At 52.1% G+C, this 14,329-nt stretch overlaps 1 protein-coding gene across 1 annotated transcript in view; it reads right to left on the reverse strand.

The window, feature by feature from the left end:
• The window catches only part of PPL (periplakin), a gene marked incomplete at its 5' end in the record, with an annotated part of 41,070 nt that overhangs the window by 15,311 nt on the left and 11,430 nt on the right, over positions 1–14,329 (reverse strand). Inside the window, 9 exon segments of the mRNA XM_015419412.1 lie at positions 1–133; positions 276–373; positions 1,470–1,621; positions 4,082–4,228; positions 4,995–5,029; positions 8,711–8,810; positions 8,924–9,031; positions 10,287–10,448; positions 12,065–12,106. Of these exon segments, the coding sequence (XP_015274898.1) occupies positions 1–133; positions 276–373; positions 1,470–1,621; positions 4,082–4,228; positions 4,995–5,029; positions 8,711–8,810; positions 8,924–9,031; positions 10,287–10,448; positions 12,065–12,106 (977 nt within the window).

Below are 14,329 nucleotides of genomic sequence, written 5' to 3' on the forward strand. Positions count from 1 at the left end.
CTGTCTTGCACAGCCCGGCTCTGCTCCAGCGGAGGACGCAGGTTCGCCGTGATGGCCTTCTCCTGCTTATCCAGCTCGCTGTTCACTTTCTCCAGCCCGGCCAGCAGCTGCCGCCCTTCTACAGACGCCGCATGTAAGGGAAGCCCGGGGGGGGGGGAGATTTGAAGAAGTCTCTGGTCAGTGACTCGGGCGACTCTACAAATTCTAAGTTTGATCATTAAAGCAGAAGGGGACGTTGGTCACGGAGAGAATGAAGGGAGTTTTGGGGCACCCACCTCCGATGCTGTCCGCCTTCAGGGTGTCGTGCCGCTGCTGCAGGAGGGTCTTCGTGCCGGCTGTCTTCTGCTTCACACTCTGATACTGGCCGGAGATGCTACAGAAGGAGAGGAAAGCACAGTCAGGTGGGGGGATGGTGCACGAATCTGTGCCCCGTGTGATCCCGTGGCCGAATTGGAATCAGGCAGTTAGAATCCAGCGAGTTAGATGAATATCTGTTTGCTGCAATGGAAACCGGGAATACAGGGGCTGAGTACCTTAGCACTTCAGCAATTCCAAGCTGTATTCTGCCATAACCAGGAAGGGCAGACGGTCTTATGCCCAAGTGACATCACATGTAACTTACACATTAAAGAATCTCATTGGTACCAAGAAGAAGAAGAAGAAGAGATTGGATTTATACTTCACTACCCAAAGGAGTCTCAGAGCAGCTTACAGACTCCTTTCCCTCCTCCTCCCCACAACAGACACCCTGTGAGGCAGGTGGGGCTGGGAGAGCTGTGAAAGAACTGCTCTTTTTCAAGAACAGCTCTTATCAGAGCTATGGCTTGCCCAAGGTCATCCAGCCAGGTGCAAGTGAAGGAGTGGGGAATCAAACCCGGTTCTCCCAGATTAGCGTCCGCACACTTAAACTACGATACCAAACTTGGCTACACCAAGCAGTTAACATCATGGAAGCATCATTTGACTCAGTGCATCTCTCATTGGTGTCAGTAATTACACTTGCTTATCTGGTCTTCAGAACACCGGGAACATTAGAGAACACTGGGACCCTTTCTGGCCTCGCTTATGGAGAACTAGCTGATAAGGGCTGTGATTCACAGTAAGCTTAGCTCTCGGCGTCCTGGCAACTTCTAAATACGCATTCCGTTCCATTGCCTCTTAATTCCATCTACAGAGGCTTCTAATAATATTTTTACTTGATATGGCTTCTTGTACAAACATGCAATTATAAAATATGTATGTTCTGCTATACATTTCTCTAATCAGAAGATTCTAGCTTACGCCAAGATCTGAATCTATTAATATTCAACTTTTAAAGGCACAGTGACAGCTGTCAATATATATATCAGAGGAAGAGAGAGTGTCAGAAATCACATTCTTTCCCCCTTAAGGCCGCATTCTTGTGTTCGGCAAGGAGGCATGTCCTTACGCTGTCCCACCGTTCGCCTCCAACTGGGGTTCGCACTTACTTGTCAGCAAGGGTCAGTGATTCCGGATCCGTCGGAGGGATCATGAAGCAGACGCCGGGGGTGGAGATGATGCTTCCCGCGTTGTCTGTGACCTCCCAGAGGTCACCGTTGTTCTTCTGCAGCATGTAGGTGGCTCCGCGCGTGATCTGACCCTGCGGGAGAAAAGAGTTTGCTGCAAAAAAAACCCCCCCCTGTACGTGTCGCTTCTGCACGCACACACCCTGGGGGTAATACTCGTCTCCTGAAAGTGTTTGTTTCACACCTGGGGAGGATGACCACTTGTGGGTTTCAAGGCAAGAGAGGTTCAGAGGTGGGTTGCCATTGTCTTGGGCATTACAAGTTGAACACACTCAGTATATCTGGGGTTAAATGTTTGTTTATGCTACTCCCCGGAAGTCACATGTTTCTCGTGTAACCAATGTTCTTTAGCTGTAGGAAGCCCGGGAATTTTCTCCCTGATCTAGGGGTTTGCTTGGGCCTAAAGGTGTATTACCACTTTATGGCTTCTCTTCCCGACTTCGTTTTGGTGTTCTGAAGAACAAGAAGAGCAGCCATACTCTCTCTCTTCTAGTTTTGTCTTTGTAGAGTAAGGATGTAGCCGATTTTGCTCTGTGGTTATTTTCATCCCAGTTACCCTTCCCATGCTAGAATTTAGTAAAAACTTTATATTTTAATCACACATGGACTCTGAGTCTGAATTATTTTATTCCAGGACCGCTGGACTATATTATCTCTGCTAAATACCATTTTTTTTCAATATCTCACTATCACCCAACACATTGCCTGCCTCTGCGTAGCAACCTTAGACTTCCTTGGTGGTCTCCCATCCTAGTACTAACCAAGGGTTATCCTACGTAGCGTCTGAGATCTGAGGAGAGCAGGCTCGCCTGGGCCATCCAGGTCATGGTTAGTAACTGCATGCCAATGAGCAGAGGTGGGTTGCTCTTGCCTGCCTCTGCATAGCAACCTTAGACTTCCTTGGTGGTCTCCCATCCTAGTACTAACCAAGGGTTATCCTACGTAGCTTCTGAGATCTGAGGAGAGGAGGCTAGCCTGGGCCATCCAGGTCAGGGTTAGTCACTGCATGCCAATGAGCAGAGGTGGGTTGCCCTTGCCTGCCTCTGCGTAGCAACCCTGGACGAACTTGGTGGCCTTCCATCCAAATACCGACTAGGGCTGACCTGGCTTAGCTTCCGAGATAGACAAAAATCAGGCAAGCCCAGGGTTTTGAGGTCTGGGCAGTCACAGGCATAGACCGCTTTAAAAGGGAAGTAGAGAGATTCACAGAGGATAGGTCTATCACTTGCTACCAGCCAGAGTGTCTAAATGGAACCTCCACATTCAGGAGCAGTAAGCCTCTGAATCCCGGAGCCGGGAGGCAACGTTAGAGGACGGCGTCCGCCTCTGTGCCCTCTTTTCGGCCCTCCAGAGGAACTGGCTGACCCCTGTGTGAGGCGGGACGCTGGACTAGATGGACTACCTGTTTGACCCAGCAGGGCTCTGCCGATGTTCTTCTGAGATGCTCACCTGGTCGCTTTCATAGTCACAGAGGGCTTCCACCGGGATGGGCTTGAGGGGCGTCTCCCGGCGATACCTCAGCGGCAGCACCTGCTGGCCGCGCTTCTGCAGGGACTTCACCACGTCCTCGTACTTGTCCAAGGCCTTCTCTTGGTGGTCAGGGTTAGTCACTGCATGCCAATGAGCAGAGGTGGGTTGCCCTTGCCTGCCTCTGCGTAGCAACCCTGGACGAACTTGGTGGCCTTCCATCCAAATACCGACTAGGGCTGACCTGGCTTAGCTTCCGAGATAGACAAAAATCAGGCAAGCCCAGGGTTTTGAGGTCTGGGCAGTCACAGGCATAGACCGCTTTAAAAGGGAAGTAGAGAGATTCACAGAGGATAGGTCTATCACTTGCTACCAGCCAGAGTGTCTAAATGGAACCTCCACATTCAGGAGCAGTAAGCCTCTGAATCCCGGAGCCGGGAGGCAACGTTAGAGGACGGCGTCCGCCTCTGTGCCCTCTTTTCGGCCCTCCAGAGGAACTGGCTGACCCCTGTGTGAGGCGGGACGCTGGACTAGATGGACTACCTGTTTGACCCAGCAGGGCTCTGCCGATGTTCTTCTGAGATGCTCACCTGGTCGCTTTCATAGTCACAGAGGGCTTCCACCGGGATGGGCTTGAGGGGCGGGTTGCCCTTGCCTGCCTCTGCGTAGCAACCCTGGACGAACTTGGTGGCCTTCCATCCAAATACCGACTAGGGCTGACCTGGCTTAGCTTCCGAGATAGACAAAAATCAGGCAAGCCCAGGGTTTTGAGGTCTGGGCAGTCACAGGCATAGACCGCTTTAAAAGGGAAGTAGAGAGATTCACAGAGGATAGGTCTATCACTTGCTACCAGCCAGAGTGTCTAAATGGAACCTCCACATTCAGGAGCAGTAAGCCTCTGAATCCCGGAGCCGGGAGGCAACGTTAGAGGACGGCGTCCGCCTCTGTGCCCTCTTTTCGGCCCTCCAGAGGAACTGGCTGACCCCTGTGTGAGGCGGGACGCTGGACTAGATGGACTACCTGTTTGACCCAGCAGGGCTCTGCCGATGTTCTTCTGAGATGCTCACCTGGTCGCTTTCATAGTCACAGAGGGCTTCCACCGGGATGGGCTTGAGGGGCGTCTCCCGGCGATACCTCAGCGGCAGCACCTGCTGGCCGCGCTTCTGCAGGGACTTCACCACGTCCTCGTACTTGTCCAAGGCCTTCTCTTGGTCCTGCCCAGAGAGCAAAGCATGCCAATGAGCAGAGGTGGGTTGCCATTTCTTTAGAAAGAGCAGGTAGAGAAAGAGGTACTTTTCTCCCTTTCCCACAAGACAAGAACTCCTTGTGGACACTCCATGAAATTGCTGAGCGGTCGGGTTAGAACAGATGAGAGGAAGTACTTCTTCACCCAAAGAGTGATTAACACTTGGAATTCAGTGCCACAGGAAGTGGTGGCGGCTACAAGCATGGACAGCTTCAAGAGAGAATTAGATAAGCATCTGGAGCAGAGGTCCATCAGTGGCTATTAACCACAAGGTATAGATAGGGACTCTGGGGCAAGTGATGCTCTGTCATCTTGGTGCTTGGGGGGGGTCAACAGTGGGAGGGCTTCTAATGTCCTGGCCCCACTGCTGGATCTCCTGATGGCACCTGGTATTTCTGGCCACTGTGTGATACAGAGTGTTGGACTGGGTAGGCCTTTGGCCTGATCCAACATTGGCTTCTCTTATGTTCTTATGTTCTTAAAGCAAAGATCGTGGCACCGCAGGAGAAGGGAGGACCAGAACCCCCAAAGAGAGAAAGGCCAAGAAAGGTTGGCAAACGCAGAGGCAGTGGGGCAGTCAACAGGAGGGAGTCCGGGCTGCACCACCCAAGAGAATCCCCAGCGCCCATGTGAGGACGCATCTGTAATGTGTAGCTTTCCAGGTGTTGGCTCGTCTCCTGGATTTCTCACACAGCTAGGCTGTGGATTGCTAGGCTGTTGCACGGGGTACTTGCCTCCAGTTCCCGTAGCAAAGCGGTCGTGCCAGTAGCTGCATGTGGAGGAGCGGGGAATCAAACCCGGTTCTCCCAGCTTAGAGTCTGCACTCTTAACCACTACACCAAACGGGCTCTGGAAAAATGGTCTAGTTTGTAGGGAGAAAGAAGAAACCCTTAAGCTGAGCGCTGTTTCTTGGCATAACGTACCTCGCAGGGTCGTTGTGAAAAGAAGGGAGAAGCTGATCACACGAAATCCATGGAGGGAATGGTGGAATTAAAAAAAAATGTAACAGACAGACTTTCAGCTCAGCGGGCAAGACCTTCCGGAGTTTAAACCCCTCATCTTTAGAAATTACAAACTGTTGAATTATCAGTTCGCTTGCTCTCTTAACCCCCCTCTTTCCCAAAATCTGGAAGCCTGCTGGAAATGGTTCCAACCAAGAGAGAGAAAGGGATGAATAGAAGAAAGGAAAGGGATAGAGAAGCACGGCCTCCACTTTGCATTTACTAGTCTTTCTCCCCCCCCCCTTGCTGATTTCTTTCCTTAATGCACAGTCCAGCTCCGTATTCAACCCCGCATGCACAAAATCTTAAGTTCTCGCTGTCCACTTTCTCACTCCACAAAATGTGTCCACTATGGAAGAAGAAGAGAACAGAGAAGAGGTTGGATTTCTACCCAGCCGTTCACTACCTGAAAGTCTCAGAGCGGCTTGCCATCTCCTTTCCCTTCCCCTACCCACAACAGACACCCTGTGTGGTCGGTGGAGCTGAGAGAGCTCTTTCGAGGACTGCCCTTGAGAGAGCAGCTCCGAGAGAACTTGTGACTGACCCAAGGCCCCACCAGCAGCTGCATGTGGAGGCGTGGGGGATCAAACCCAGTTCTCCCAGATTAGAGTCCGCACTCCTAAACATGACACCAAACTGGGATACACTCTGGCCCTCACAGTCTCTACACCTCAACCGGAATCCTCCTGACGGGTCAAAAGAATCGAGGGGTCGGATGTGCTCAGTGAACAGCGCTCCCCGCAATGGATGATCGAGCCCAGTGAGAGCTCACCCTTGGACAAATTCTCCTGGCAAAACAAGCCACCAGCATGCCCTTTCTCTCTGGGAGAAAACCCATGCAGGAAACATTTCTCCGAGAGACACCTCCAGAAAGCTGAGGCCGGACTACACCTGCCAGTGAGGCGGTTTGGGAAAGAACAGCAGGGAAAACCGGTTGGGTTAGGTTGTTTTCCCTCCGGGCTGTTTCCCAGACAAACACCCACGAGCACTGAGCCTGGGACCTCCCTGCTTTTGGCGGGGCCTTGCTGAACAAAACGTCTGCAAGGAGAGGCTTGCAATTTAAAGACAAGCAGAGTCGCCTTCCCACCTTCCTCCTTGGCAAATGGCACCATGCAAGAGCCGTCTCGCTGCATCCAGGAAAAGTTCCCCCAAAGCAAGCAACACCAGAGGTGCGAAACAGTCATGGCTACATCAGGGCAGGGAGAACAGGTGAATGTACCGCTGAAGAACGAGGACGTTGAACCCGCTGGGGTGGTAATACAGGCGAGACAGTGCCAATCTTTTTAATAAACCTGTCCTCATGCCATGGTCTCATCCAAACCGGGCCTCCGGTGAATATTAAATGAAGTTAAAACACACACAGAGACACGGTTTTCCATACGCAGAACAGTGTGCTGTGCTGTTAGGTCCTTTGACTAAACATGTTCCTAATTTCAGGCCTCAGGCTCTTTGGGAAGCGCACGAGCCATTTCAGTGCTGCTACCGACTCCGACGCTCCCTCTAAGCTCTGTGGAGTCTTGTGAGCAAAAATCCTACTTTGTGAGCCACGGGCGTTAACGTTTTGAGCGAGCGATCGGGCGGCGGCATAAATCAGTTTGCTCTGGAGCCCTCCTTCCCGAGCTGGGGCAAAAGGGTGTGAGTCGGAGGCTAAAGAACTGTGAGCTGGCTCAGGCTAACACAGCCTAGAGAGAACACTGGAAGAGAGTCAGCCGGTTGGCGAGGCATGATGGTGTCTTCGTAAACAGAGAACGGCAATGGCGGATCTTCCTGTGTTGTCACAGACAGGGCCGATGTCAGCTTCCCCTCATTTGGAGAAGCTGCCAAGGCCCAGGTTTTCTGGGGGCCCCCACCCACTCATCTGCTTGTTGTGAGCCTCCCCACCACCACCCACGCTCAGGGCCGGCTCACTCACTAGGCGAATTAGGCGTTCGCCTAGAGAGGGCCGGCCCTTAGGGGTGCCAAATAGCACCCGCCGCCCCCCGACAAAATCCCCCCAACCACCAAAAGCCCTGCATTTCCGCAGCTGGGGAAGCTCTTTTGATGAGCCCGGTGCACGGGGGGGGGGGGTATGTGTGCCAGAAGGGATCCTCGCCTAGGGTGCAAAATAAGCTGGGGCCGGCCCTGCCCACACTCCCAGTTGCACACACGGCCCAACACAGTCAAGGAAGGTTGTGCGAGCATGAGGAGGACTGGAAAATGAATGAGTGTGTATGTGGGAGGGTAAAATGGCAAGCAGGGGTGGGGTGGGGAAGGACGGCATGGGGGCGGTCTCTCTCTCTGCCCAGGGCCCATTGAAACCTGGAACTGGCCCTGGTCACAAAGAACAAATATCCCTGAACATTCTGTGGTGTGTTAGTTTTGTTCCTCCCTCGAGGCCTGCCTTCTCCCCACCCCAGAGTCGCCCACCCACGTTGCCGAGAGGCCTAAGTCTCCAGGTGGTCACCACCTCTCAGAACGGATATTACAGCATGGGGGAAAGTGCAGAAAAGGGCAACTCGAATGATAAAAGGGCTGGAACACTTTCCCTATGAAGAAAGGTTAAGGCGCTTAGGGCTCTTTAGCTTGGAGAAACGATGGCTGAGGGGTGACATGATCGAGGTTTATAAGATTATGCATGGGAGAGAGCAGGTAGAGAAAGAGGTACTTTTCTCCCTTTCTCACAATACAAGAACTCCTTGTGGGCACTCCATGAAATTGCTGAGCGGTCGGGTCAGAACGGATAAAAGGAAGTCCTTCTTCACCCAAAGAGTGATTAACACGTGGAATTCACTGCCACAGGAAGTGGTGGCGGCTACAAGCATGGACAGCTTCAAGAGGGAATTGGATAAACATGTGGAGCACAGGTCCATCAGTGGCTATTAGCCACAAGGTATAGCTGGGAACTCTCAGGCTGGGGCAAGGGATGCTCTGTATTCTTGGTGCTTGGGGGGGGGGGCAACAGTGGGAGGGCTTCTAGTGTCCTGGCCTCCCTGCTGGACCTCCTGATGGCATCTGGTATTTTTGGCCACTGTGTGATACAGAGTGTTGGACTGGATGGGCCATTGGTCTGGTCCAACATTGGCTTCTCTTATGTTGTTACATACCTGGTGGTAAAAAAAAAGGTAAAGGTTCCCTTGCTTGAAAGCCAGTCGAATCTGACTCTAGGGTTGTAGTGCTCATCTCCGTTTCAAAGCCAAAGAGCCAGCGCTGTCCGAAGACATCTCCGTAGTCATGTGGCCAGCATGACTAAACCCCAAGGCGCACGGAACGCTGTTTCCTTCCCACCAAAGTGGTACCTATTAATCTACTTGCAATTTCTTGCTTTCGAACTGCTAGGTTGGCAGGAGCTGGGACCAGAGACGGGCGCTCACTCCGTCATGTGGCACACTCGGGTCTCGAACTGCTGAACTACCAACCTTCCACAGCCTGCAGTTCAGCGTCTTAACCACATGAGCCACCGCAGCTCCTACCTACCTGGTGGTAGTCCTCCATAAACTTGAGGTGACTCTCCTCACAGATGAGCAGGTTGAGGTACTCCTTCCAGTCGGCGTGGACCGCCTCCACGTGAGCCTGGCGAAAGACAGCAAGAGCAGGCCTCAGGGGGTGCCGGGTTGCCCTCCGTGGAGCCCGTTATAAGACTCAGAGCTGGGGAAGGAGACGGAAGCTCCTCGAGACAAACTGACCTCAATGGGGATCTTCCCAGGGTGGCTTTGCGCCAGCAGGCCGTCCCCGTCCTTGTGAAGCTTGTTGATGGCTTCTTCTTTCTCTTCTAACTTTCGGTTGATGAAATTCTAGAAAGTGAAAATACAGGAGTGTAATGATTCCTTGTTTTAGGTGTGTGTGTGTCTCTTTAAAAGTTTGGTTGCATGGCGGTGGTAAGTAGACTAGAGTGGTTGAGAGAAGCAAGTGTGGTATGATTGGTGGTTGACAGAGAGGGGGAGGGGTTTGGGAAGTGAGAATGAGTGGATATGTCTGTATGTCAGTCAGAGGTTACAGTTACAGGTTTGACAGTTGAGGAGTTCAGTTAGTTCTGTGTGGGGAATGAGTTAGACAAGCAGTTAGTTCTGGGTATGAAGGAAGTTAGAAGCAGTCCTGTATAGAAAAAGTTAGTTCAGTGAGAAACAGACGGAAGGCTGAGAGAATAGGAAAAAGTAAATGAACATTTAATTGAAGACAAGTTATAAGAAAGGCTGTATGTCCTGATAAACTGGAGAGAAAGAGAGACAAATATATGACCTTGAGTTTAAGTGTTACAAAATTACCTGAAAGATCCCTGTCAGTAAGGGAGCATATTGTGTGTGATACACCAAGCAATGGTTCATTTATTACACATTACTAGATACCTTGTTCCACCCTTTTATTTATGAATTATTTCAATAAATCCTCTTTTATTCAAATATACCAGCTCTGCAAGCAATACTTCCTTAGGACCACATAGTTCCTCATAAGCCTTGAACTCGGACTACCTAACTAGTAAGAGCAGAAGTAAAAGTATAAAGATTTGGAAAGCCTTAAATTTCCTGGTGGCAGCCGTATATACATAGTAGAATAAAATAAAGAACACTTTTAAAGGGAAACCAGTCCTCCAGAATAAGGAGGTTGTAACAGGGAGGGTGTATGTGTGTGTGTGTGTCAGGACTTTGGGACAGACAGGCGTAGAGCTACTTCTAGTCATACATCCGGCAGACCCATAGCCAGGAATTTTTTTAATCCAGGGGGCCTTTAAATAAGTCAGGGGGCACCCTGCACACACACCCCAAGGGAGCGCCACAAATTCAAAAAATCAGAAGTCGGGGGGCCCTTGTGGGTAAGTTGGGAGGCCTCACTGTAGCTACGGGCCTGACATCTGGACAGTTCTGAAAAGTCCCACTGTGAAAGGAACTCCCTCTTCTAAGTCCCCCAGCATCTCCTTGCGCAGGCAAGAAAAGAGACGGAGACGCGTACACGGCAAAGTTCTCACAAGCTCAAAGACTCCTGGCTCCTCGCTGCTCGGCGTCTTTTGTTGGCGGGAGTCAGCCCTGGCGGCTTCAGAAACCAACCGGTTACCTCGTACTGACGGCGCCGGCTGGGGTAGTCCAGGTTGCGATCGCTCCAGTCGTACTGCATCCGGTCCTTGGCCTGCTGATCGAGCCAGTAGAGCTTGTTGGTGCAGCGCTGCATGTAATCGTGCAGCGAGTTCAGATCCTGCTGCCTCTTCTGGGATCCTGCCTGTAAGGGAAAGGGAAGGCCGCTGAGTGTCCGGGCCTGGAAAGCGGAAGCCGCACCAGACTCCTCTAGAGTAAAGCTGTTTCATTCTCAAACCAAAGTATCTGCCTGTTTATAACAATAATAACTGTGTGCTGTCAACTCGTGAGATGGCGACCCCAGCCAGAGAGGTGGCTTGCCACTGCCCTCCTCTGTGTACCAACCCTGGACTTTCTTCGTGGTGTCCCATCCAGTGACTAACCAGGGCGGACCCTGCTTAGCTTCCACGATCTGATGAGACCAGGCCAGCCTGGGCCCTCCAGGTTGGGGGAGAGACCATTGCCTTCCTCTGCGTAGCAACCCTGCACTTCCTCTGCATTCTCCCATCCGAAGACTAACCAGGGCCGACCCTGCTTAGCTTCCACGATCTGATGAGAGCAGGCCAGCCTGGGCCCTCCAGGTTGGGGGAGAGACCATTGCCTTCCTCTGCGTAGCAACCCTGCACTTCCTCTGCATTCTCCCATCCGAAGACTAACCAGGGCCGACCCTGCTTAGCTTCCACGATCTGATGAGAGCAGGCCAGCCTCGGCCATCTAGGTCATGGCAAGAGATTAGCAGAGATGGTTTGCCCTTGCCTGCCTCTGCGTAGCAACCCTGGACTTCCTTGGCTGGTCTCCCATCTGAAGACTAACCAGGGCCGACCCTGCTGAGCTTCCACGATCTGATGAGATCAGGCCAGCTTGGGTCCTCCAGGTCGGGGCAGAGAGGAGAATTGCCATTGCCTTCCTCTTCATAGCAACCCTGGACTTCCTCTGCATTCTCCCATCCGAAGACTAACCAGGGCCGACCCTGCTTAGCTTCCACGATCTGATGACAGCAGGCCAGCCTCGGCCATCTAGGTCAGGGCAAGAGATTAGCAGAGGTGGTTTGCCCTTGCCTGCCTCTGCATAGCAACCCTGGACTTCCTCGGCTGGACTCCCATCCAAATACTAACCATGGCCGACCCTGCTTAGCTTCCAAGCTCTAATGAGAACAGGCTGGTCCGGAATATTCAGGCTGCTCTCTGTCCAGTAGGCTGCTACCCTGCACTTCTTCCACAGAGCTCTGAGTGGCATACATGGCTCTCCATTCCCCATTTCCCCTCCCCTTTCAACAGCCTTTTGAGCAGAGGGAAGAGATTGGATGTCTACCCCGCCCTTCACTACCCGAAGGAGTCTCAGAGCGGCTTACAATCTCCTTCCCCTCCCCACAACAGACACCCTGTGAGGTAGGCGGGGCTGAGAGAGCCGGAGACTGCCCTTGAGGGAACAGCTCTGAGAGAACTTGTGACTGGCCCAAGGTCACACCAGCAGCTGCACGTGGAGGCGTGGGGACTCAAACCCGGTTCTCCCAGATTAGAGTCTGTGCTCTTAACCACGACACCAAACTGGCTGGGCTGAGAACCAGTCACTGAGTCAAGGCCCTGGCTCCACATTCTAACCACTAGGCAAGACTGCTTCTCATCCCATGGCCAGTTCTGCCTGAAAAGGTGTCAAGCAAGATATGGAAGACGCTAGTTCCCCTCGGGAAGCGATACACGGCAGCTACAACCCTAAGAGCTCTCCCCTGCCCCAGAGCCAGGGACCCCAACCACATCTTACCAGTAATTTCTGGTATTTGGTCTGCAACTCACTCATGTATTCCTAGAAAAAGAGAGAAGAACACGAGTGTTACTTAGAAGAGGCTAAGGTTTATCGAATTATGCATGGGGTGGAGGGAGTTAACAGAGAGAACTTTCTCTCCCTGCCAAAATACTGGAACTTGAAGGTACCCAGTGAAGCTGATGGGCAGTAGGTTAACGACAAATTAAGGAAATACTACTTTACACAGAGAGCGATTCAAATATGGAATTCACTGCCAAAGTATGCAGTAACAGCTACAGGAATGTACAGCTTTAAAAGGGAATTAGATATATTCATGGAGAATAAGCCTGTCACTAGCCATGGTGACTGAGGGGAACCTCCACGTTCAGAGGCACTAATCCTCTGAATCCCAGAGCCAGGAGACACCATCAGGGAAAGACCTCGGCCTCTATGCCTTATTGTTAGCCCTCCAGAGGAACTGGTTGGCCACCGTGTGAGACAGGATGCTGGACTAGATGGATCCTCACTGGTCTGATCCAGCAGGGCTCTTCTTAGGTTCTTATGAGGGAAAGGCTTCGGCCTCTCTGCCCTGTTGTTGGCCTTCCAGAGGAACTGGTTGGCCACTGTGTGGGACAGGATGCTAGACTAGGTGGACCCCTGGTCTGATCCAGCAGGGCTCTTCTGATGTTCCTACGAAGGCCTCGGCCTCTGTGCCCTGTTGTTGGCTCTCCAGAGGAACTGGATGGCCCCTGTGTGAGACAGGAGGCTGGAGTAGATGGACCCTCACTGGTCTGATCCAGCAGGGCACTTCTGATGTTCTTATGAGGGAAAGGCCTCGGCCTCTCTGCCCTGTTGTTGGCCCTACAGAGAACTGGCTGGCCCCTGTGTGAGACAGGATGCTGGACTAGATGGACCTCTGACCTGATCCAGCAGGGCTCTTCTGAGGTTCTTATCAGGGGGAGGCCTCGGCCTCTGTGCCCTATTGTTGGCCCTCCAGAGGAACTGAATGGCCCCTGTGTGAGACAGGATGCTGGAGTAGATGGACCTCTGATCTGATCCAGCAGGGCTCTTCTGAGGTTCTTATCAGGGAAAGGCCTTGGCCTCTCTGCCCTGTTGTTGGCCCTCCAGAGGAACTGGCTGGCCATTGTGTGGGACAGGATACTGGACTAGGTGGTCCTCTGGTCTGATCCAGCAGGGCTCTTCTGATGTTCCTATGAAGGCCTTGGCCTCTGTGCCCTGTTGTTGGCCCTCCAGAGGAACTGGTTGGCCCCTGTATGAGACAGGATGCTGGACTAGGTGGACCCTCACTGGTCTGACCCAGCAGGGCTCTTCTAACATTCACCCAAAACTGAGGGTAGCTCCAAATTCCATGTTGTAAAGCTTGATGGTACCAGCACCCGGGGGGGGGGTAGATGGGCACTCCCTGGAGCTAACCCGTGCCATTCAGAGAACAAACACACATATGTTCCCAAGCCTGGTCGGGGTTCCCAGATTGTGCTTTAAGGGCACGGGAAGGTCATCTGCCCTTCTAACACGTATGCTGCCGGAGATAAGGAGGCAACACCCAGCAAAGGTAAAATAAAAAAGTGTGGGCCGCTTGTGTTTGTTCACCGCAAAACCGAAAGGCAAAAGTCACGTAAGGACCTTGATTAAGACCGAGCCAGATAATACTGAGCCAGATATCGAGACGTCATCTTCAGGCAGGTGGTTAATGAAAAACCAGAAGAGAACTTGAAAGCGTGCGTGCTGTGATGAATTTATTTTGGTTGGTTGTGGGATAAATCCAGGGCTATTTTTGGGCAGGAACGCACAGGAATGGAGTTCCGCCTGGCTCCCAAGTTGGCCACGCCCAGCAGGAACTCATTAGCATAATAGGCCACACCCAACAGCAGGAACTCATTAGGATTGGCTACATTAGGGGGTGTGTGGCCTAACATGCAAAGGAGTTCCTGCTATAAAAAAGCCCTGGGTTTTGACAACAAACAAGGTAAACAGAATAAGAAGCAAAAGGTGGGTGTGTCTGGATGACCACACTTCTGCGAACATGGGGTGTGTGGCCTAATATGCTAATGAGCTGTGCTGTCAGGGGTGTGTCCTAATAAGCAAATGAGTTTCTGCTGTTGGGTGTGGCCTATTATGCTAATGAGTTCCTGCTGGGCTTTTTCTACAAAAAGAGCCCTGGATAAATCATATGGACTGGCTTTTGGACACAGCCAAGGTATGTTTGCCTTTGCTGAGAGAGGAGGGAAGCGTAGGGGGAAAAATTGGGGCAGCTCAGCAGGA

Source organism: Gekko japonicus, unplaced genomic scaffold (genome assembly GCF_001447785.1).
Source record: "Gekko japonicus isolate JY-2015 unplaced genomic scaffold, Gekko_japonicus_V1.1 scaffold513, whole genome shotgun sequence".
Taxonomy (NCBI): domain Eukaryota; kingdom Metazoa; phylum Chordata; class Lepidosauria; order Squamata; family Gekkonidae; genus Gekko; species Gekko japonicus.